Source organism: Grampus griseus (genome assembly GCF_964374135.1).
Source record: "Grampus griseus genome assembly, chromosome: 6".
In the NCBI taxonomy this organism is placed as follows: domain Eukaryota; kingdom Metazoa; phylum Chordata; class Mammalia; order Artiodactyla; family Delphinidae; genus Grampus; species Grampus griseus.
In genome coordinates, this window is record NC_139000.1 from 20,935,919 (window position 1) to 20,957,852 (window position 21,934).

The following is a 21,934-nucleotide window of genomic DNA, read 5'->3' on the forward strand; positions in this document are numbered from 1 at the left end:
TTGGCCAAGCTGTTGGGTTCATACTCGGATCCATCCTTCTGCCTGGCATCCACAAAGAAAGAGGCCAAGTAGGCATCCAACTCCTTGCAAGGGATGACATAAATCTCTCTTGTTTCAGAAGGATACTTGGAGATGAGGAACTCCCGGAAATTGCGGAGCGCGGTCTGCGTGCTCCGGATGGTTTTCTCATTCTGCTCCCTGCTGAGCTCAGCTGCTCTTTCATCCTGGTCTGCAACAAATTGGGGAGGGGAGGGATAAAGAGGGTGTTGATGAGTTCAGACAATGCACTTTCTACTCTGAAATAAAGTTTCCTTTTATAATGAAAAAGAGAAAGAAGGAATCAATTTTACAGAGATTACTAATAAATGTTATTTACATACCTGTTGCATTATAATAGCCAACTTCAGTTTCACAAATGATGTACTAGACAAGAGACGGCCCACTACAATCAAAATGAGCTTCTCATGTCATTGGCACATAGTTTAGTGCACGAAGATTTGTGGAAAGAGTGGGATTAGAGGCAGCCTTCGTTTTAGGAAAAAAGACAGAGGTGTGCTATTTACCCTAATGTAGTGCGCGAGGGCCCCATCAGAGCAACACACGTATTTTAAATCACTTCATTTGTGAAACCAGAGGTTGTACTGGTTCCATTTTATTGAATTAAACAAAAATATTCGAATCTGTTATTTAGCATTATCTCTAGAGATCTATATTTAAAAATTACTAAATAGATCATTTACAGCAGTTAACGAGACACATTCTACAGCAATTCAGGTAAACGTGGTTTATAAATATTCTATATGTAATTGCAGGGCAGTTTATAATAAGTGATAAAAATATTTTGTGTTTTGCAAAATGAAAACAGACTCATAAATACAGAGAACAAATGGGTGGCTGCCAGACAGGAAAGAGGTGGGAAGGTGGGGCAAAATAGGTGAAGGGGATTAAGAGGTACAAACTTCCAATTATATAAATAAGTCACAGGGATATAATACACAGCTTAAGGAATATGGTCATTAATACTGTAATAACTTTGTACAGGGACAGATGGTTACTAGATTTATTGTGGTGATCATTTCATAATGTATGCAAATGTCAAATAATTATGTAATACACTTGAAACTAATATAATATTGTATATCAACTATATTTCAACACAAAAAAACTTGGTGTTTTGGGAAAGTAATGAGGATAAAACTTCACAGCTATAAAGACAGGACAATGAAATTTGAGTAAGGCTATTATAATTAAGATGTAAGGAAGGGGTATGTCTCTTGGATAGTTTAACTTTATTAATTTATTATTTATATTTTGCCACCAAAGACCGGAGGTGCCTCTTTCCATTATGGATCACCCATGATTAAGTAGTGTTGCTCTGGAGTAGTGGTTCTCACATTTTAGTGAGCTTCAGAATCACTCAGGATGTTCAATCAAAATCAGATTCCTCTATGCTCAGGATGAGGTTCAAGAGAACACACTGGGAGAAAAAAGATCTAGTGCTTACGGCTTATGAAGGAAGCCCTACTCTGTTTTACTAGATTTTTTTCTTTACAATGATTAAATTCAGTGATATCATTTAAATGATTTTCTGTCAGTAACATGTAATTTAAATTTGGGATGTTAACATTAACAATAAAATCATTTTGTCAAAAATGACCACAATTATGTCAGACATGGTCTGGGTGGAACTCAAAAGAGAAATTCTAAATATGAAATTACACAATAGAAAAAACAGGCTATCCTATTGATGTTGAGAGGCCAACACTAAGGTTAATTAAAAACAACATAAAAATGTAATTTCTGATTCTAAAGTATAATATAAAATTATTTTGTTTATCCCAATTATTTTATTTAGGAAAACTTTAGATTTTTAAGGCTGCTCAGTGGGAAGTCTTTGAAATAACCACATACAATAAGAAAAATAAAATTTCGAATAAACTGAATTTTATTCACAAACACTACTTTTTGTATTACTATACACATTTATGAATGTCCATATTATTTTAAAATGACAGTTGTAAGGTATAATTGCCAAAGTTCTCATAACTTTACAAAATGAAATGAATTAAAAAATCACTAAACTAGCTAATTAGATATTTTTATAGGCATATTTTTTGAGAGCATATTTCCAAAATTCAAATACACAACAGTATATTTTATCCTTCATTAGACTTAACTTTTGGCTATGCTATCTTCTTCCAGTTGAACAATAAAGATGTGTATCTTTCCATTAGAAAGGTGAAGCCACATGTAACCTTTTACCATGCTAGCTTCCGTGACTGTTTACATGCAAAGCCAAAGGGGTCAGCACATCTGTTTACTGTGGCTACTTGTTCAAATATCTATCACAACAGTCTTCAAACTTTAAACAAAGACTTTCTAAGAAATAAACATTCAAAGACAACTTTAGGGAAAAACATTTCCAGTTCTTCAACTTTCACATGGAATCCTTTCTAAAATTTAGTTTTCTGAGATGAAGACCGAGTTTTCCATCCCAAACCTACTGTGTTACATACTCTGGGGCATTAAAGACTTTGAGGAGCCAAACAAAATTTATAAGTTATAAATCGATGATTAAATCCAAATATTGTCCACATTCTTGTCCTTCTCTGTCTTATACACATTCTGATATAGGTGAAATTTGCCATTGCAAACAGGGTATTTGGCCTGAATTAAGGTGTACTGAATTCAGGATTTTTGAAAGGGTTTTAGGTTAGTGAAGTTGATTCTTTTAATTGGAACTGGAATATTCTGCAGGACTGCCAAAATGTTCCAAATAAAGTAGAAGCTTAAAATTTTATTTAATTTTTTCATATTTAGCATGCTTTTGTTCACAAGATGCCTAACAACTATTATCAAATCATATGAAATACTGATTCTAGTTACAGTCAATCATCATTTCATAAAATATTCAATATTTTCTACCTTTTTACAAAAATAAACTGACTGAAACAGATCCACATTATTAGCACCCTGCTAACACACTCACAGTTGACCAACACCACAGCACTACTTCAACATCCTCAGCCCAGCATTTCCAAGCCTTTTTCTACTTTCTATTTGGTCTCAATCTTGGTTAAGAATCTGTGATATGGTGATTTATAAAAAAAATATATATATATATATATATATATATATATTTGGTCTTCGTCCAGGTTCTTGGCACAGAGCTCATAAAAGCCTTAGAATTTTCTGTGATGAGGGCGATCAATGTGTCTTTTGTTAATGTTCATGAGGTAACTTTTGGAAAGCACCTACGGGTAGGGGCTGGTTGTCAGTGGAGGCAAGCAGGAGATTTCTGGGGTGGAACTTTCAGTCCTAGCCTACTTCTCCACCTTTGGGGAGGGGAGAGAGGCTGGAGATTGGGTTCAAACACCAATGATTTAATCAACTGAGTTTATGTAATGAAGGCTCCATGAAACCCCAAAAGGACAGGGTTCAGAGAGCTTCCCGGCTGGTGAACATGTGGAGAGTGGTACACATTGCCCTGAGCATCTTCCATGTGGCTATTCCTGAGTTATGTTCTTTTATAATAAATTGGTAATCTAGTAAGTAAAATGTTTCTCTGAGTTCTGTGTGCTGCACTAGCAAATTAATCCCTGCCAAGGACGGGGGCCTTTGTAATCTTCTATTTATGATGGGTCAGTCTTATAGGACTGAGCCCTTAACCTGTGGAATCTGATGCTACCTCTAGGTAGGTAGTGTCAGAAGTGAACTGGATTACAGGACACCCAGCTGGTACAGGAGAATTTCTTGGTGGTGTGAAACCCCTCTACTGCCCAACATCAGAACTGGGTATATAACTGTAGAGTCATTCCATCTGTAGGAAAATAAAAGTAGAGTGTCACATTATTATATCCTTTCCTAACAGCCTGGAATTCACCACAAGAGGAGGTTGGAAGGGTAGAGAAACCCTCATTCATTTTGCATGAATAGGGGGAAGTAAATGGCTTTAAAGTCAAGTAATAGTAATACGCTTTTTGGCTAATGACAAAAATCAAATAAAACCGGGGAAGACTGATAATAAAATATAGAACTGTTAATAATTATCTTGCATTTATCTTTAGTTTTAGAAATTCTTCTGATCCACTTCCTTTTAAAAACTTTTTGTTAGGTATAACATGCATACAGTAAAGTAGACCAGTCATTAAGTGCGTGCAATTATTTTTCACAAATTGAGTCCCATGCCTAGATCAAGAAAAAGAGTATCAGGAACTTCCCTGGTGGTCCAGTGGTTAAGACTCAGCACTCCCAATGCAGGGGGCCCGGGTTTGATCCCTGGTCAGGGAACTAGATCCCGCATGACGCAACTAAGAGCCTGCATGCCGCAACTAAACGATCCCGCACGCCGCAACGAAGGTCTCACGTGCCACAACTAAGACCTGGCGCAGCTAGCTAAAAACACAACACAACATAACATAAGGAAAAGAGTATCACTAGCACCTCCGAAACCTTCCTCACGTCCCCTTCTTCCAGTTGCTCGCTCCCACCAAGAATAACAGCTATCCTGACTTGAAATAGCATACGTTTGTCTGGCCTGTTGTTACAACTTATATGAATGAGATCTTAGAGGATGAACTCTTTTGTGTCTGGCTTCTTTTGCTCAACATTATGTTTGGAAGTTTCATCCATATTGTTATGTAGTTGTAGGTAATTTATCTTCTTTACTGTGTAACATTCCATTGTGTGAATTTATCACAATTTATTCTTCCACTCTATTGAACATTTGGGTAGTTTTCAGTTTAGGGCTATTTCCAATAAAATTGTTACGAACACTCTAGTAGGTGTCTTTTGGTGAGTCACATGGATGCATTTTTTTGGGTGTATACTTAGAATCAGAACTGCTAGGTCATAGGAAATCACATGTTATGCTTTAATAAATACTAATAACCAAGTTTCCAAAGTGGTTGTACCAACTTGCTTTCTCCATGAGTGTGAGAGCTCAGATTGCTCCATACCTTCAGCAACACTAAGTAATGTTAGTCTTTTTTATTCTAGCTATTCTGTTGGATGTGTAATGCTACTGCACTGAACTTTTAAATTTTCATTTCTCTGATGACTGATGAAGCTGAACAGCTCTTCACAGGTTTATTGTACACTCAGATATTTGCTTTTGTAAAGTGCCTGTTAAAGTTATTTTCTACTGGACTGTCTGCCTTTAATGGTTTTTAAAATTTTTATTGTATTTTATTATTTATTTTGGCTGTGCCGGGTCTTAGTTGTGGCATGTGGGCTCTTAGTTGTGGCATGTGGGATCTAGTTCCCTGAACAGAGATCAAACCCAGGCCCCCTGCACTGGGAGCACAGAGTCTTACCCACTGGGCCACCAGGGAAGTCCCTGGCCTTTACTGTTTGCAGGAGGTTTTAACATATCCTGCGTATGAGTCTTTGTCAGATAAATGTATTACAAATATCTTCTCTGAGTCTGTGGCTTGCCCTTTCACTTTCTTAATAGTGTCTTTTAAAGAACAAGAGTTCTTAATCCTAATATAGTCCAATTATCAATTTTTTCCCTTTATGATTCATGCTTTTTTGCATCCTGTTTAAGAAATTCTGCTTATTCCAAGATCATGAGATATCTATTTCTTCCAAAAGCTTTACTGTTTCAGTCTTTACCTTTTGATCTGCCATCTACTAGAACATCCATCTATATGTTCTAAGATAGAAATTAAGAGTAATTTTTTTATATGGACCTCAATCCTTTTGATTTTAATAAAATTTGAATAAGCAATACAGCATACGGTACAGTATCTAAAAGCTACAAATGGGTAGAAAGTAAAAGTAAGTCCCCCTCTCATCCCATCTCCTTGTCACCGTATTTCCCTCTACATGGGAACCAATGTTACCAATTTATTGGGTATAATTTTGGGATTTTCTATGCACACACACTTATTCTTCTCCTTTCAAAAAGGGTGGAGGAATACACTATGCATCCTATTCTGCAACTATGCATCCTATTCTGCACTTTGCTTTTTACCATTAACAATGTATTAGCAATAGCTCTATATCATTACACACACAGTTGCCTCAATCTTTCTAATAGCTGTAAATAAAGTATTTTATATGGATACACTAAATTTATCTGATTCCCTGCTGATGGATTATCTGCATTATTTCCATCCTGTTCCTATTATAAAAAATGCTGCACTGGGTATCCTTGTATACATGACATTTCCTACACATGAGCAAGTATATATACAGAATGAATTTCCAAAAGTAGAACCGCTATATTGTTGTTGCCCTGTACATCTGCTGCGCCAATTTAACTTCTGTGATAAGGTATGAGAGTGCTGGTTTAATCATATCTTCCGAGATATAAGGTATTATCAAACTTCTTAATCTTTGCTTATTTAATTTGTAAAATATACATTGTGGTTTTTAAACTTTCATTTCTTTTATGATAAATGACATTTAACATTTTTCAAATACTTATTAGCCCCCTATATTTTCTCATTTTCTATCTGTGGATTCTTTCTGTCCTTTGTCCATTTAAAAAAATATTTATTTATAGGAGCTCTAGATATATTTAGCCTTCTTTTTCTTCTTCTTCTTATACTTAGCCCTGTGTAACGTATATAAAGATGTGTATATGCGTATTTTTTTTTTGGTTGCCTTTTGTATTTGTGACTTGGTTACATTTATGGGATTGAATTTATCTGTTTTTAAAAATATTTCCTACATTTTGTGTTAGACATATTTTCCCCACTGTGAAACCATAATACAATTCTCTTTTGTTTTCTTCAAAGCATTCTTAATTTCATTTTTATTTTATTTATTTATTTTGGCCACGCCACGCAGCATGTGGGATCTTAGTTCTCCCACCAGGGATCGAACCTGTGCTCCCTGTGGTGGAAGCCTGGAGTCTTAACCACTGGACCACCAGGGAAGTCCTTTTAATATTTAAAATATTTGATCATCTGAATTAAGTTTGGTTTAAGGTAGGTACCAACTTATATTTTTTCCTAGATAGCCACCTAGCTGTTATCAATAAATAACAGTGGTGATTGTGGTTGTAGAGAAGTCAATGGTCAGCATAATCTTTCTCCCTTCGGGGTCTCTTGATTGCACTTTGGGGGTGGGAGCTGGGTAGCTAAATGATTATTTATCTGTGAATGGCTACAACTTTACTAGGCTATATTTCAGTGTTGATCACTGTGCACCCATCTTTTTTCTGGTACACAGTGTGTCCTTTCAGGTCATAAATTCAAGCATTTCTCCACTGCCTTGTTGCAGTGGCAGATGACTTCCCATAAAGATGGCAAATGTGTATGTGGTCCTCTACTCAGTCTTGCTTCGTCTGCTACTCTCTGCTGTCAAATAGGGTCCAGGGAAGCTCTGATCACCAACCCAAACTCCCCATTCCAGTTCTTCAAAAGTGATTGTTAATTTTGCCACTCAGCAGTAGAAAACTGAGGTCTCATACCTTCATCTGAGAGCTACAGTCACAGTTCTCTTGCATCATATCCAAATCCCTGTTTCATCGCTGTGATCGGCAACCTTTCTTTGTATACTGTGGTTCTAGCAGAAGACTTTTAGTTTATTTGAGAAAATGTTTCTGTTTCTCTTTCTTGTCTTGAAGTGATTTCAAAGAGAAGTCAGAAGTATGATCCAGCTGTTTGCATTTGAATGAGATCGCTGCAACTTCCAGTCCCTAACTTGATGCCATGCACTTAATAGAGATCCCATAAATGTTCACTGAATGCTTTTTGATCCATGAAATCTACTCTGAAGAAGGGTTATATATTCCTGAAGATTTGGGCATTCATCAAAAACTCAGCAGTCAAACTTGATTAAATTTTGTTTGAATGTACGTGGTAAGAAATAGAACTTGGATTCTAAATAGCAACAAAAATTGTTTTCAACACAAACAAAAATGATAAAGATCACTTTCAATTTTCTTAAGAGAAGTATGTATACGGTTCAGCAAACTGAATGAGTCACTGTCATCAATAAAGAAAATGCACTGAGATGAGCAAAATGGTTTTATTATATCAAGAAAGTTGTGATTAATAACAAATTTTAAAAGCTGAATGTGGGTAAAATCCCAAAGGTCTAGAAAACTGAACAGAGAAGACAAGGTAACAGCCCAAAATATGCAAGTACAATTTTTTTTTCCTAAGCAGATCAGGTATTTAACAATTGGAAGCAAAGTTTTAAAGATGGTGAATGAGTAGGCATTAGAATCATGTTTCCTATGGCTCTCGTGAACCTAACACACCTAACAGTCTAATCACTATATGTGTCCAGACCTAAAACGTAACTTAGCTCTGTCTCCACAAACTTGCTCTTTCACCCAGTCAGTGCCTCCATCACCTACCTAAGTGCCCAAGCTGAAACCTGAGCACCATCCTTGACACCTGCTCTATCTACCCCCTTCTACAGCTAATCCATCAAGTCCTGCTGGGCCACCTCATTTCATATGCACTTAATGAGTAACTAAAACATATTAGGAATTAAGTAAAAACTGGGTTTAAAGGATGAGTGCTTTTGTGGAATTTACCATGACAAAATGACAAATGCTATGAAGAAAAATAACAGCGTACTGTGAGAAAGAATAAGTGACCCACTTAAAGACCTGAAAATGAGAAGCCAGTCATACAAAGTATAGGAGGAAGAGTAGAGGGAACACCACATGAGAAGTTCCTACAATGGAAACTGAGTTTGAGGACCTGAAAGAATGTCAGTGTGCCCAGAGTGAAGTGATTGAAAGGAGAGTGGTACAACGAGAGGTCTGAAAACTCACAGGCCGGATCTTGCCGGGCCTTGTCTGTAAGTCATTATCAATGACTTTGTATTTTATCCTAAGAAAACTAGTTGTTCAGAAAACTACATGGTCAGATTTGCATTGCTCTGTTATGATATAAACCTACCTCCTACCATGCTAAGAAAATCTTCAATAAACTCTGCTTTATATAAGTAGGGCTGAGTTCACAACTGGATGATCGGGTGGAAAACACTCCCAGACAATGAAATGATCCATAATCTGAACCTTCTTGATGGAAGCAGAAGGTCAGAGCCAGAGGGAGCAAGAGAATATCCAAGTCAACCACCACCTCCCCTCCTCTCCTCCCCAACAACAACAACAAAAAAGGTATTAGAAAATGTATGAAGTTTTAAAGCAGACAACTTTTCTATACTCATTTAGTCTCTATGCCCCATTAATTACATTCTTTTTTCATGTATTTATCATTTGGGAATCCTGAGTACCCAGCATATGTTCCCGCACAGCAGAGCTACCAAATGAAGACTGGGTATGAAGACTGAAGTCTGAATATGTACTATTAAAAGAATTTTAAATCCATAGATCCTATATATATTTTTTTTTCTTTTTTTTTTTTTGCGGTATGTGGGCCTCTCATTATTGTGGCCTCTCCCGTTGCGGAGCACAGGCTCCGGACGCGCAGGCTCAGCGGCCATGGCTCATGGGCCTAGCCACTCTGCAGCATGTGGGATCTTCCCGGACCGGGGCACGAACCCGTGTCCCCTGCATTGGCAGGCGGACTCTCAACCACTGCGCCACCAGGGAAGCCCCTCCACATATATTTTGAATGACTGAACATCTCGGGCTGTGATCTGAGTTTGATATAAAAAGGGAGAACTTTTGGACATGCATGGCTTTCAAAAATGTATTCTAAAAAGGTCTGCCTTTCCCCAGACCTTCAGTTTGTATTACCTTCCCTCTCCCCACACCACAGCCTGCTGGGCTACTATTTTAGTGGTGCTGGCTGTCACTGTATCACTAGTATGGTTTTGGTTTTAAGTAGGGAGGTTGGATAAACTCTGTATGCAGAAGATGTGAGTGACCTTGGTTCTTAAAGTGGATACATTTCTTGCCTGTACCATCCTCGAGAGCCATATTTATTACTAAAACTTACTTGAAGTTTCTCAAAAGGGGAAGCCACCCCATAAACCTAGTGTAGTGAAACGGGTCTCTGATAAACGTAGCCAACAGACTGAAAAGTTTTAGATTACTGATTTCCAAGAGATCCGTGACCTGGAGCAGGGCCCCAGGAAGAGCCTCAGCACCAGCCCAGGGAATCTTTGGAGAGCCTGAGTAAAGCTTTTATGCAGACAGCTTTTCTGTACTTATTTACATAGTCTCCATGCCCCATTAATCCAATTATTTCCTCCCTTGTTAGGAGATGGCATGGAAAAACACATAATTAGTGCCGTATCTTGTGTTCTCATTAAACCTGAGGAGATTTATGTTAGATTTAAATTAGATCCATTTGCTTCTATTACTGTGGCACTCAATTTAACAAAAAATAAACTTAGCTATCACATCCCTTTTGTGATTTTATTAAAGCAATACATCTGAAGCAATAAGAAACATTTCCTGATGTTTAACTTCTTTTTAACTCATTTAAGAAGAGTATTTTGTCTTTTTACTTGATAGAGAAATGATGTTTAAATTCTCTTTATAAATCAATGAATAATAAGTCCATGAGCTTATTAAATAAGAATATATTTTAAATTTGAAAAGTAAAAAAAGCAAAAGAAATCTGGTGAGTAGATGTATTTATGAGGCTGCAGTTGGAATTAATATTTAATCCACATTTGTGGCACAGGCTCCAGGTTCTATAGGAATTCAGAAAGAAATAAGAGAGAGAGAGAAGTCAAAAAAAGAGTTTGAGCTGGGTTAGAGCTCTGTTTTGGGGAACAGGGACTTGGGTTAGGTATTAAAGGATGGGTACCATTTGGTTAAGTGGAACAGGAGGGTAGGGCATCCCAGGAAGAAACTGCATGAGCAAAGGGAAAGGTATGGGAAGGCTTGCGCTAATGAGGACTGTGAAACACCGATCCTCGTTTGGGGGTTAGAGTGGGAATAAAGCCAGGTCAGTGAGATAGACAAATGGAGGGTCTTATATAGTAATTATAAAGATATACACCAAGGAGAGGAGACTGAATATGCTAAATGCAAAAGACCTCTACATGCCAAACATTTGAAGAAGGTACTTTAAAAAAAAAATAAATCAACAGCCCATTTCTCCACCTCTGACATTCTTTACTCCCCTTACGCTGTTATCTTCTTCCATACTCCTATTACCATCTGACATAATACATATTTACTTGATAACTTGTTTTACCATCTCTCTCTGCCCACCCAGTGGGCTGTGAGCTCTTTAAGAGCCAGGACTTCGCTGCTTTATTCCCAGGGTCTGAAAAAGCACCTGAGAAGTAGTAGCATTCAGTAAACATTTGTTGACTGAATTAACAACAAAGCTGAAAGGAAAGTTACTGAGATAACTCTGTGTGTGTAATTACACAATCCACTTTAGACCAACTATACTGACTGCATCGAGAAAGGACTAAAAATAAAAATCAGTGACATAAAATTAAATTTTGCGTCTCACAATCAGAATCTCAAAGTCACCTTATCCTTTATTAAGGTTCTTCAGAGTTAGCTGTGGTCAGGGCAGGTGATCTGGATGTCTATAATAATGAAATCATTTATAAGGCCACTGGAAGCTTTTCCCAGGGCTAATTTCTCAGGAAATAAGGACCTATCAGCTCTCACACAAATTGCTGTAAGACAATATCTTTATCTTAACTATCAGGATAAGGAAAAAACAAGTAATACTTTAACAAAAGTCCATACCAGAATTAATATATCCATAAAATCAAGGGACAGCTCCCTCCCTCCAATGCTGACCTCCACTTTATTTTAAAAAATATTTATTTATTATTTTTGACTGCGTTGGGTCCTAGTGGCACGTGGGATCTTTCACTGTGGTGTGTGGGCTTCTCTCTAGTTGTGGTGTGAAAGCTCCAGAGCGCACAGACTCTGTAGTTGTGGCACACGGGCTCTCTAGTTGCAGCATGCGGGCTTAGTTGCCCTACAGCATGTGGGATCTTAGTTCCCTGACCAGGGATCAAACCTACATCCCCTGTGTTGGAAGGCAGATTCTCTCTCTTTTTTTTAAATTAATTAATTTATTTGGCTGCCTCGGGTCTTAGTTGTGGCACGTGGGATCTTCGCTGTGGTATGTGTGATCTCTCGTTGTGGCGTGCGGGCTTCTCTAGTTGTGGTGCACGGGCTCCAGAGCACTTGGGCTCAGTAGTTGCAGTGCGCGGCCTTAGTTGCCCCACAGCATGTGGTATCTTAGTTCCCTGACCAGGGATCAAACCCGCGTCCCCTGCATTGGAAGGCAGATTCTTAACCACTGGACCACCAGGCAAGTCCCCAGACCTCCACTTTAAAAAGAGATTATACTGACATTATGGTGTCATCTATTAGGTACTTCTTCTATACACATATTCATTTGATGTAAATTTTCTTATGACTCTATGTTCAAGGGAAATGATCTTGGTATTAAAAAAAATATGCCCTGGTTGGTAATCTTACAAATAGGCCTACTTCAATTTTATTTGTCAGGGGTTACAAAACTCATATTTGCCAACATTCATGTTTCATTTTTAAAAATAGCAAAGGTCCTAACCTCTGCAAATTTATTTCAAAAAAGAGTGAGGTATATTTACTTTAAAGGTGGAAAAAAATTGAGATTACCTTATAACTACCATAAAATGTATTAAAGGGCTTCCCTGGTGGCGCAGTGGTTGAGAGTCTGCCTGCCGATGCAGGGGACACGGGTTCGTGCCCCGGTCCGGGAAGATCCCACATGCCGCAGAGCGGCTGGGCCCGTGAGCCATGGCCGCTGAGCCTGCGCGTCCGGAGCCTGTGCTCCACAACGGCCCGCGTACCACAAAAAAAAAAAAAAAAAGTATTAAGAAGTCAGTGTCTTCTTTCTCCTTTAAATACCCACATCGTTGCACATTTCAATGCTTTTTCCTAAAACTTTAAAACACAGGCTATTTTCTAGGATTGTTAACATCACTAATTGAAGCCAGACTTGTATGCTATTATAGCTGTCTGACCAGCAAATTATTTTTATGCTCAGTTAATCTTCTCCAATAATGGAAGTAAAGCACATTTCTTACATACACATTCATGAGCATGAAAATTTAGCACAATAGTACCAGTTAGTCCGGTATGATTTTTGATAGTATTTTTCACTGAAGTAGAAATCACTTAAATAAACATTAGTCACCTGCTCATTTCTCCTGGTTGTATGTCATGTGACTCTAGAACCTCTGGAGAATTCTCTCCTTGATAAAAATCTAGAAATAAAATAGGGCACAAAAAATACCAGTATTTATTAAATAAACAAAGTGCAGGCAAAAACCTCTTCCTCACCTATATTCACTGTTGCCTGTATATATGAATTAAATCAGGCCAAGGTGCTGTGTTTGTTGGAAGGTAAGGTGAGACATCACTTGTGTAAAGACTAGGCACTATCCTTGCAGATCCTCGCCACAAGGAATTAATTTATGGCCAACAGGGTGCAGGAGTCTCCATTTTTAACAAGTTCTCGGGTAGTTCTGATATAGTTTCGGTCTAAGACCATGCTTTGAAAAGCAGAGCTTCATCTCTCCTTCCCCCTAGAAGGCCTAAAAAATGACTCTTCTTTCAAATAAGTCTCAGCCCAAGCCTCAGTTACAGCAGGTGACACAGAGCTGGGATGGCAGATTTCCGGATCTGAATGTTTTTATGTCCCAGGCAGAACAGTTGCTTCATGAATAAATAATAAATGTTTAAAAGTGGCTTCTGTTTCAGTGAAAAATACTATCAAAAATCATACTGGACTAACTAATATTGTTAGTCAACAAAATAATGAATGAGTCAAAGAATTACTTCCCTCCGAAACCCACTGGATTCAGATTTTTTCTTTCATAATGTCTCTGAATTTATTAAGTTCAACATTGTTTCCCTAATTGCCAAAGATCATTTTTAAAATCTAACCTTGCCTGGTCCCTTTCAGGGCAGTTGACGTAGGTAGTGTAGTTAATGGTTAATGGCTCCAGCTTTGCCAACAAGAATGCCTACATTAAAATCCCAGCTCTGCTGTTTCACCATCTATGTGAATCTGTATAAGTTTTTAAACTTAAGCCTCTGTTTCTTCAACTGTAAAATAAATATAATAATTGTACCCACTTCTTAAGAGTTGTATGAGAATTAAGGTAGGAAAGCAAACCACTTAGCTCAGTGTTGGACACACAAATCATCTAGTTAAACTCTTTATAAATATTGCTGCTGAGAAATGTGTTCCAACCCACTAAATCAAAGTCTTCCTACTTCACTCGAGTCCTCCTCTACTGATGCTTTAATTTGCAACAAATATTTACAAATTCTTCCAAGATAGATCTATAAAGGCCACCCATGTTGGGCATTTGTGCATAACTGAACATATCCTGCCATGGGCACATGGAAACAACTGGAGTTAATATCTATATCTAAAACAGCTCTCAGATACTCTGGTTTCTCTTCAGAACACATAAGTCTTTCGCCTTTTACTAAAACAGCTCTCAGGAGACCTTCCATTCCACATGACCTAGAATCCTTTTTTTATTTGTTATAAATTTATTTATTTAATTTATTTATTTTTGACTGCGTTGGGTCTTTGTTGCTGCACATGGGCTTTCTCTAGTTGTGGCGAGCGGGGGCTACTCTTTGTTGCGGTGCGTGGGCTTCTCACTGCGGTGGCTTCTCTTGTTGCGGAGCACGGGCTCTAGGCGCGTGGGCTTCAGTAGTTGTGGCACTCGGGCTCAGTAGTTGTGGCATGCGGGCTCTAGAGCACAGGCTCAGTAGTTGTGGGGCACGGGCTTAGTTGCTCTGTGGCATGTGGGATCTTCCCAGACCAGGGATCGAACCTGTGTCCCCTGCATTGGCAGGCGGATTCTTAACCACTGCGCCACCAGGGAAATCCATGACCTAGAATCCTGTGATTTGACACACTTAGTGTGTTACTATAAGAAGAGACATTATGTGACTGTATGAATTCAGTACAGTAATAAACAAAGGTATAATCATGGAATTCTCTCTTCTAAGAATGCTGCTCTTTTGGACTAAATGAAGGTTTCTCCTCAATTGCTCCTTCCACTCAAAAAGAGACGCAGCATCCCAGGTGTGACCTAATAAGCCTTGAGGGCAGCCCTGTTAGCTAGGGACAGCTCGAGGCTATCCACATTTGCTTACAAGGGAGTAAATTCAAACAAGCTTCACAAATAGAGGAGATGTGGCATTCAGTGACGACTAAGACACAAAAGGTAAAAGGGAGACCAGATGACAGGAGTGAATAAAAACCAGATGAAGCTTCTCAAATCTCAAACTTAATTTCAAGTCACATAAAAGAAATTAAGCAATCCAAAGGTGAAAAGAAGAGAATAAATATTGTACTGGATTAATCACAATAAGGAGACTTTCGTCTTGGCCAAAATATATTCTTAAATCAACTTTAGAATGTGGCTGCATTTTCAAGCTTAGCAGCACGAAACCAACATGACTGTAATTAATGTAATAAATCATGTTGTGGAATTTTCTACAGAATCTGACAGCACTCACTGATACATTGCTTATTAGAGACTAGAGATTTCTCATGCAGTTTTTTATTATACTGCCAGAGACACTGAATCAAGAGTACCTTCTGATGTGTCTGAAATATCTGCTGCTGGTGTGATACATAAAATATACAGTGAGCTGCTATCAGACTTTGATATACAAAACATCATACACAATTTCCAAAAAGACTTGTTTTTGAATTCTTACTTTTCTGGACTTAGGGCAGTCATAGACGATACATGGATTCATTATAGATGTGACATTTACATTTTCCACGGTTTCAATCATAAAGTCCCAGCTTTACACACATGGCTCTCCTATTCAGTTCACTCTATGATGACTCCATTAGTATATAGCGCAGAATACTGTTAAACAGGCATTATTTCATCAACCTCTACATGTTCTTTCATTGTCTTTCAAAATCTGACTCTTAAGTAAAATTTTAATGAATTTAACTTATTCTCAAAAGTAAAAATTAGTCCTTGCACAGTTCAGGAATTCAGCCATGACTGCATTTCACCTCAGTGAGTTTACATACCCTTAAATATGCTTTGCATATATAAGCATCTTCTAATTTAGAAATATCTGAACTTTAAAAAACTATGGTTTAATGGCCCTTTATTCACATGGGTAACTATTCAAATGAGGAAAATATTATTTTAAGTATACTTCCCCTAATAAAATAAAAATAATTTTATCATAAAAGTAACACATTTAATAATAAAAATCATTTTATTAATTTTATCATAAAAGCAACACACTTAATATAAAAATTTTCCCCAGAAAATAAAAATACAAAGAAGAGAGCAAAACTGCCCATAAATTCATCCTTGAAAGACAGCCACTGGATACATTTTGGTATATATCTTTCCAACTTAAAATTTTAATTAAAAATGTTACTCTTTAATAACCAAGAACTAATCCATTCTGTCTTAACTGTACACTTCTCTTGTGATTTATTTTATTTTTTTCTGGAAATATTGCTTTGTCTTATGTTTAAGAGGAAAACTGTTAACACAGTTATGCCTCGATAAGTTACTATTTTAGACATATTCCTTTTGATCATCTAAAATGATATATTTTAAGACTCGAATAAGAGTTTGGCATTGGATTTATTATCCACTGGTGACACAGGAATTCCTTTCTTAGCTACTGAGAATTCCCTATATCCACTCTTGCCCCCTTTCAAACTGTTCTCCATACAGAAGCCTAAGTGAGTTTTCCTAAAAGAAAGCAGAGGAAATGAAAGTTATCTCTTATATTCTTTCTGGAAATTTTAGTATTTGCATATTTGCTTCAACGTTCAACAAAAATATATTTGGCACCTCAACACGGCAGGCACTGTTTTAGGCACATCTGTATATGCTTCCTCAAGCATATACAGATGTGCCTAACACATCTGTACAGATGTGTTTAACACTTTAATTTTCATTCCTTCATTGTGGAGACAATTAGACAATAAAAGCAGATGGAGACTGGGACTAGAAAAGGATGAACAAAAGTAGAAGTCCTGGCAAAGTTTTGGAGACATGAAGAAAACTAAGGGAAAGTTGGTCCAGGTCCTAAAAGAGGACATTTAAGTGCTAAGAGGATGGATGCTGAAATGTGTAAGAGAAGCATCACCATGGCCAGTGAGCCTAGTGGTTAAGAGCATGAATTTGGGAACCAGACTGCCTAGGTGAGAATCCCAGCTCTCCCATCCTCTTATTGTGTCACCTTCGGCAAGTTCAACCTTTCTGTGCCTTAGTTTATTCATCTGAGAAATGGAGTGCATTATAGTCCTAACTTCATAGAGTTGTAAGAACTGAGTTACCATAAGTAATTAGTGAGAAAATAAGCATTCTGTAAGTACTGGCTATTATAATTGCTATTCTGTATACAGTAACCAGAGAGCTAACAGCATATGACCCTGCCTACTGAAAAGCATCTTGGAAGTAAAACAGTCATCACCATTTGTTAATAGTTCATCAGTATGTCAGAACTGAGTATTTGAAAAGCACTTTTCATGAGTTTGCTAAAATTCTATGGCTTCGATGAGTGAGAACAAACTTAAGCACAATACGTGAGGCAACATTTGATGAATTTAAGAGATGAAATGCTATACCACAATAGAAATAGTTACAACAAACTTTTGATTAGAAACCATTTCTTCCTTTAAATTTACATTCAATCTACAGGACTGCATATCTTAATTAGTAAGGATCAAAATGTGAAGGCATCTTTTACTGAAAATGCATAATACAGTAAAAACTACAAAGGAATTATTCATCAACTTGAAACAAAAGATGTATGGCATATAAGTAAAGGAAAACAAATAACACAAAAAATTAAAATGCACAAAACTCTAATAAATTACCTCCTTTTCTGAGTTAGGCTATTAATATTCATTAAATTCCATCCAAGAAGTAATAACCTAATGGATAGGAGGCTGCTCATTTCTCTAATTGTGTCAGTGGATAATAACAAAACATATTTTTGAAAAGCTCATTATAAAATAAAAATTAAAGTATTTTTCTATATGGATTGGCTTCCTATTACATATTATAAGTGCAGACAAAACAGGAAAATAAAGCTTTTTTCTTAACAATGAGATAGCTGTTTTCCATTACATAAAATAATAATTTAGCAGCAGTAATTATAACAGTATGAAGGTGCTGAAAAGCTAGTGACCTGTAACATAAATCTTAATATACTCTAGAGACTAAAAATATTATATAAAATATAATTTCAGGTATTATTTTTAAGGAATATGTGCTTGTATTTATTGAACCAAGCCCTAAAGTCAAATTCACAGAAATAGCACATTCTAGGATTATAAAGATTATTTTTCCTGCTGAATGGAGTTAGGGGTGAAAAATTAAGTAATACTTAAATCATTAAAAAAAAAAAATTCTCAGGGGAGTGACATCAGCAAGGTGGCCAAGTAAGACAACCCCACCCCAACCCCCCAAAATAATTTGGCATGCATCCATGTACAAAGTTCCATCACAGGAATAGGCCTGCAGGTCCAAGGATACAGCAGGAAATGCTCCTGTTCACACAACTGGAGATGCTAAAAGGGCCCTATACTCAGACAAAACTTTGCTAAGGAAATTGAACCCATCGTGTTGGGAGAGCTGAGGCCTCTAATGTGGGTGCTCGCATCTGAGACTTGTCTTTGGAGGCCTGCTAACCAGCCACCAATTCGCCACCCCCCGTCTCTATAAAGGGTCCTGCCTGGCAATACCTACTTTTCACTCAGGAAAGGGTCTAGGGGAAGCAAACTTACTTACACAACTGCAGAAGAAACCAACACCAGATTCCTGTCCTGTGTTCTTAAATGTGAACAAACAATTAGACTAGGTGTCAGAAGAAAAGTAGCAGCATTAAAGAGAAGGATGAAGAAAAAGAAACATAAGAACTGAAGGAAGAGTTAATTCAAATACAAAATATTTTTTAAAACCCCTCTAATTAAAATTCTCAAAGAGATTTGATAGATTATTATAATTATAATCCTCATAAAAGGAACAAGTACTAAAGGAGACCTTTTTTTAAAAAATTTATTTACTTTTGGCTGCACTGGGTCTTCCTTGCTGCACACGGGCTTTCTCTAGTTGCAGCAAGCAGGGGTTACTCTTCGTTGCTGTGCGCAGGCTTCTCATTGCGGTGGCCTCTCTTGTTGTGGAGCACAGGCTCTAGGTGCTCGGGTTTCAGTAGTTGTGGCACATGGGCTTAGTTGCTCTGCGGCATGTGGGATCTTCCTGGGCCAGGGTTTGAACCCGTGTCCCCTGCATTGGCAGGTGGATTCTTTTTTTTTTTTTTTTTTTAACATCTTTAATGCAGTATAACTGTTTTACAATGGTGTGTTAGTTTTTCTGCTTTATAACAAAGTGAAACAGCTATATATATATACATATATCCCCATATCTCCTCCCTCTTGCGTCTCCCTCCCACCCTCCCTATCCCACCTCTCTAGGTGGTCACAAAGCACTGAGCTGATCTCCCTGTGCTATGTGGCTGCTTCCCACTAGCTATCTATTTTACATTTGGTAGTGTATCTATGTCTATGCCACTCTCTCACTTCGTCCCAGCTTACTCCTTCCCCTCCCTGTGTCCTCAAGTCCATTCTCTATGTCTGCATCTTTATTCCTGTCCTGCCACTAGGTTCTTCGGAACTTTTTTTTTTTTAAGATTCCATATATATATGTGTTAGCATATGGTATTTGTTTTTCTCTTTCTGATTTACTTCACTCTGTACGACAGACTCTAGGTCCACCCACCTCACTACAAATAACTCAATTTTGTTTCTTTTTATGACTGAGTAATATTCCATTGTATATATGTGCCACATCTTCTTTATCCATTCATCTGTTGATAGACACTTAGGTTGCTTCCACGTCCTGGCTATTGTAAATAGAGCTGCAATGGACACTGTGGTACATGACTTTTTGAATTATGGTTTTCTCAGGGTATATGCCCAGTAGTGGGATTGCTGGGTCATATGGTAGTTCTATTTTTAGTTTTTTAAGGAACCTCCATACAGTTCCCATAGTGGCTGTATCAATTCACATTCCCACCAGCATTGCAAGAGGGTTCCCTTTTCTCCACACCCTCTCCAGCATTCACTGTTTGTAGATTTTTTGATGATGGCCATTCTGACTGGTGCAAGGTGATACCTCATTGTAGTTTTGATTTGCATTTCTCTAATGATTAGTGATGTTGAGCATCCTTTCACGTGTTTGTTGGCAATCTGTATATCTTCTTTGGAGAAATGTCTGTTTAGGTCTTCTGCCCATTTTGGGATTGGGTTTTTTTTTGTGTGTGTGGTACGCGGGCCTCTCACTGTCGTGGCCTCTCCCGTTGCGGAGCACAGGCTCCGGACGCGCAGGCTCAGCGGCCATGGCTCACGGGTCCAGCCGCTCCGCAGCATGTGGGATCCTCCCGGGGCACGAGCCTGTGTCCCCTGCATCGGCAGGCGGACTCTCAACCACTGCGCCACCAGGGAAGCCCAGGGGTTGTTTGTTTTTTTGATATTGAGCTGCATGAGCTGCTCGTCAACTTTGGAGATTAACCCTTTGTCAGTTGCTTCATTTGCAAATATTTTCTTCCATTCTGGGGGTTGTCTTTTCGTCTGGTTTATGTTTTCCGTTGCTGTGCAAAAGCTTTTAAGTTTCATTAGGTCCCATTTTTTAATTTTTGTTTTTATTTCCATTTCTCTAGGAGGTGGGTCAAAAAGGATCTTGCTGTGATTTATGTCATAGAGTGTTCTGGCAGGCGATTCTTAACCATTGTGCCACAAGAGAAGTCCCAAGGAAAACTTTAAAAAATCATGTTAGAGGAAAGGAATTTTCAGCAATTTAAAGACTCAAAGTTTGGGACTTCCCTGGTGGCGCAGTGGGTAAGACTCTGTGCTCCCAATGCAGGGGGCCCTGGTTCAATCCCTGGTCAGGGAACTAGATCCCACACATGTGCTGCAGCTAAGAGTTCGCATGCCACAACTAAGGAGCTGGTGAGCCACAACTAAGACCCGGCGCAACCGAATATATAAATAAATATTAAAGAAAAAAAAAGACTCAAAGTTTACTTCCCACCTATCTCTTCTTGGGAAATTATTTTATGAACTCCAGCAAAGAAAAGGAGAAAGTAAAGGGAAACATGAAGTCTAGGGAACAGTGGTTGCAACCCGGGGAAAACTCGAGTGGGTGGGATGGTCACCTTCGGCTTACATTAAATCAACTTGTCCAAACTGCAGTAGGAAGACTGAAAGCCCAAAATAGGAATTTTGGAGGGACTACACAGATATGATAAGAGCACACTGTTCTTTTGTCAAAGAATGCTATCAAAAATTTTAGGAAAACACACACACACAACCTCCAAACTAGAATAATACCATATTTCATTGATTGTGAGATGCACTTCTTCACATTTTAACATCTCTGAAATTTGTCTCACAATTCCTGGGAATTATAGTTTAATTAGTAGCATGCTTTTTATTTCTTTGTGGAACACAAAATAATGGTATATCTTACAATCAATGATATTTCAGATGCAATGAAATACAGTAGTAATAATAATAATGCTGGGACATACTTATTGAGAACTTACTCTCTGTACCAGGTATTGTTCTAAACCCTTTACATGGATTAAGTCATTTATCCACATAACAACCCTCAGGAACATTCTCCTTTCAGTGTCCCAGAGTTTGTGAAATTCATCAGGATGAAAAGAAATTCAATCTTAGAACACTAATAGCTATGAACAATATATACACTGTCAAAATAATATAAACCAATATATAATTGGTTTTGAACGTTTAGAGTCAACCTAAGGATAAAGCAGAAAAGACTTAGTTGTGGCCATAGAAGAGAATGAAAATATTGACAACCTTGTGAAATTAAGAAGATGGTAAGAAGGGAGGAGAGAACAGAAGAAGGTAGGATAAGGACACTAATATCTTCACCCTTAGGTTGAGAAAGCATATTTATTTCATCTTTCATTATCTTTAGTTTTTCTATTGGTAATGTGTTTTAATGGCATAACAATCAAATAATGGGAGGG

General features: G+C 37.8%; 1 protein-coding gene across 2 annotated transcripts in view; it reads right to left on the bottom strand.

The window, feature by feature from the left end:
• The window catches only part of KIAA1958, a gene marked incomplete at both ends in the record, with an annotated part of 80,263 nt that overhangs the window by 42,637 nt on the left and 15,692 nt on the right, over window positions 1–21,934 (bottom strand). Inside the window, one exon of one of the 2 annotated variants that reach the window (XM_082656682.1) lies at window positions 146–229. The exons of the other annotated variant lie outside the window; for it this stretch is intronic. Within the exon in view, the coding sequence (XP_082512808.1) occupies window positions 146–229 (84 nt within the window). The remainder of the gene's footprint in view (window positions 1–145; window positions 230–21,934) is intronic. 2 annotated transcript variants of the gene reach the window in all.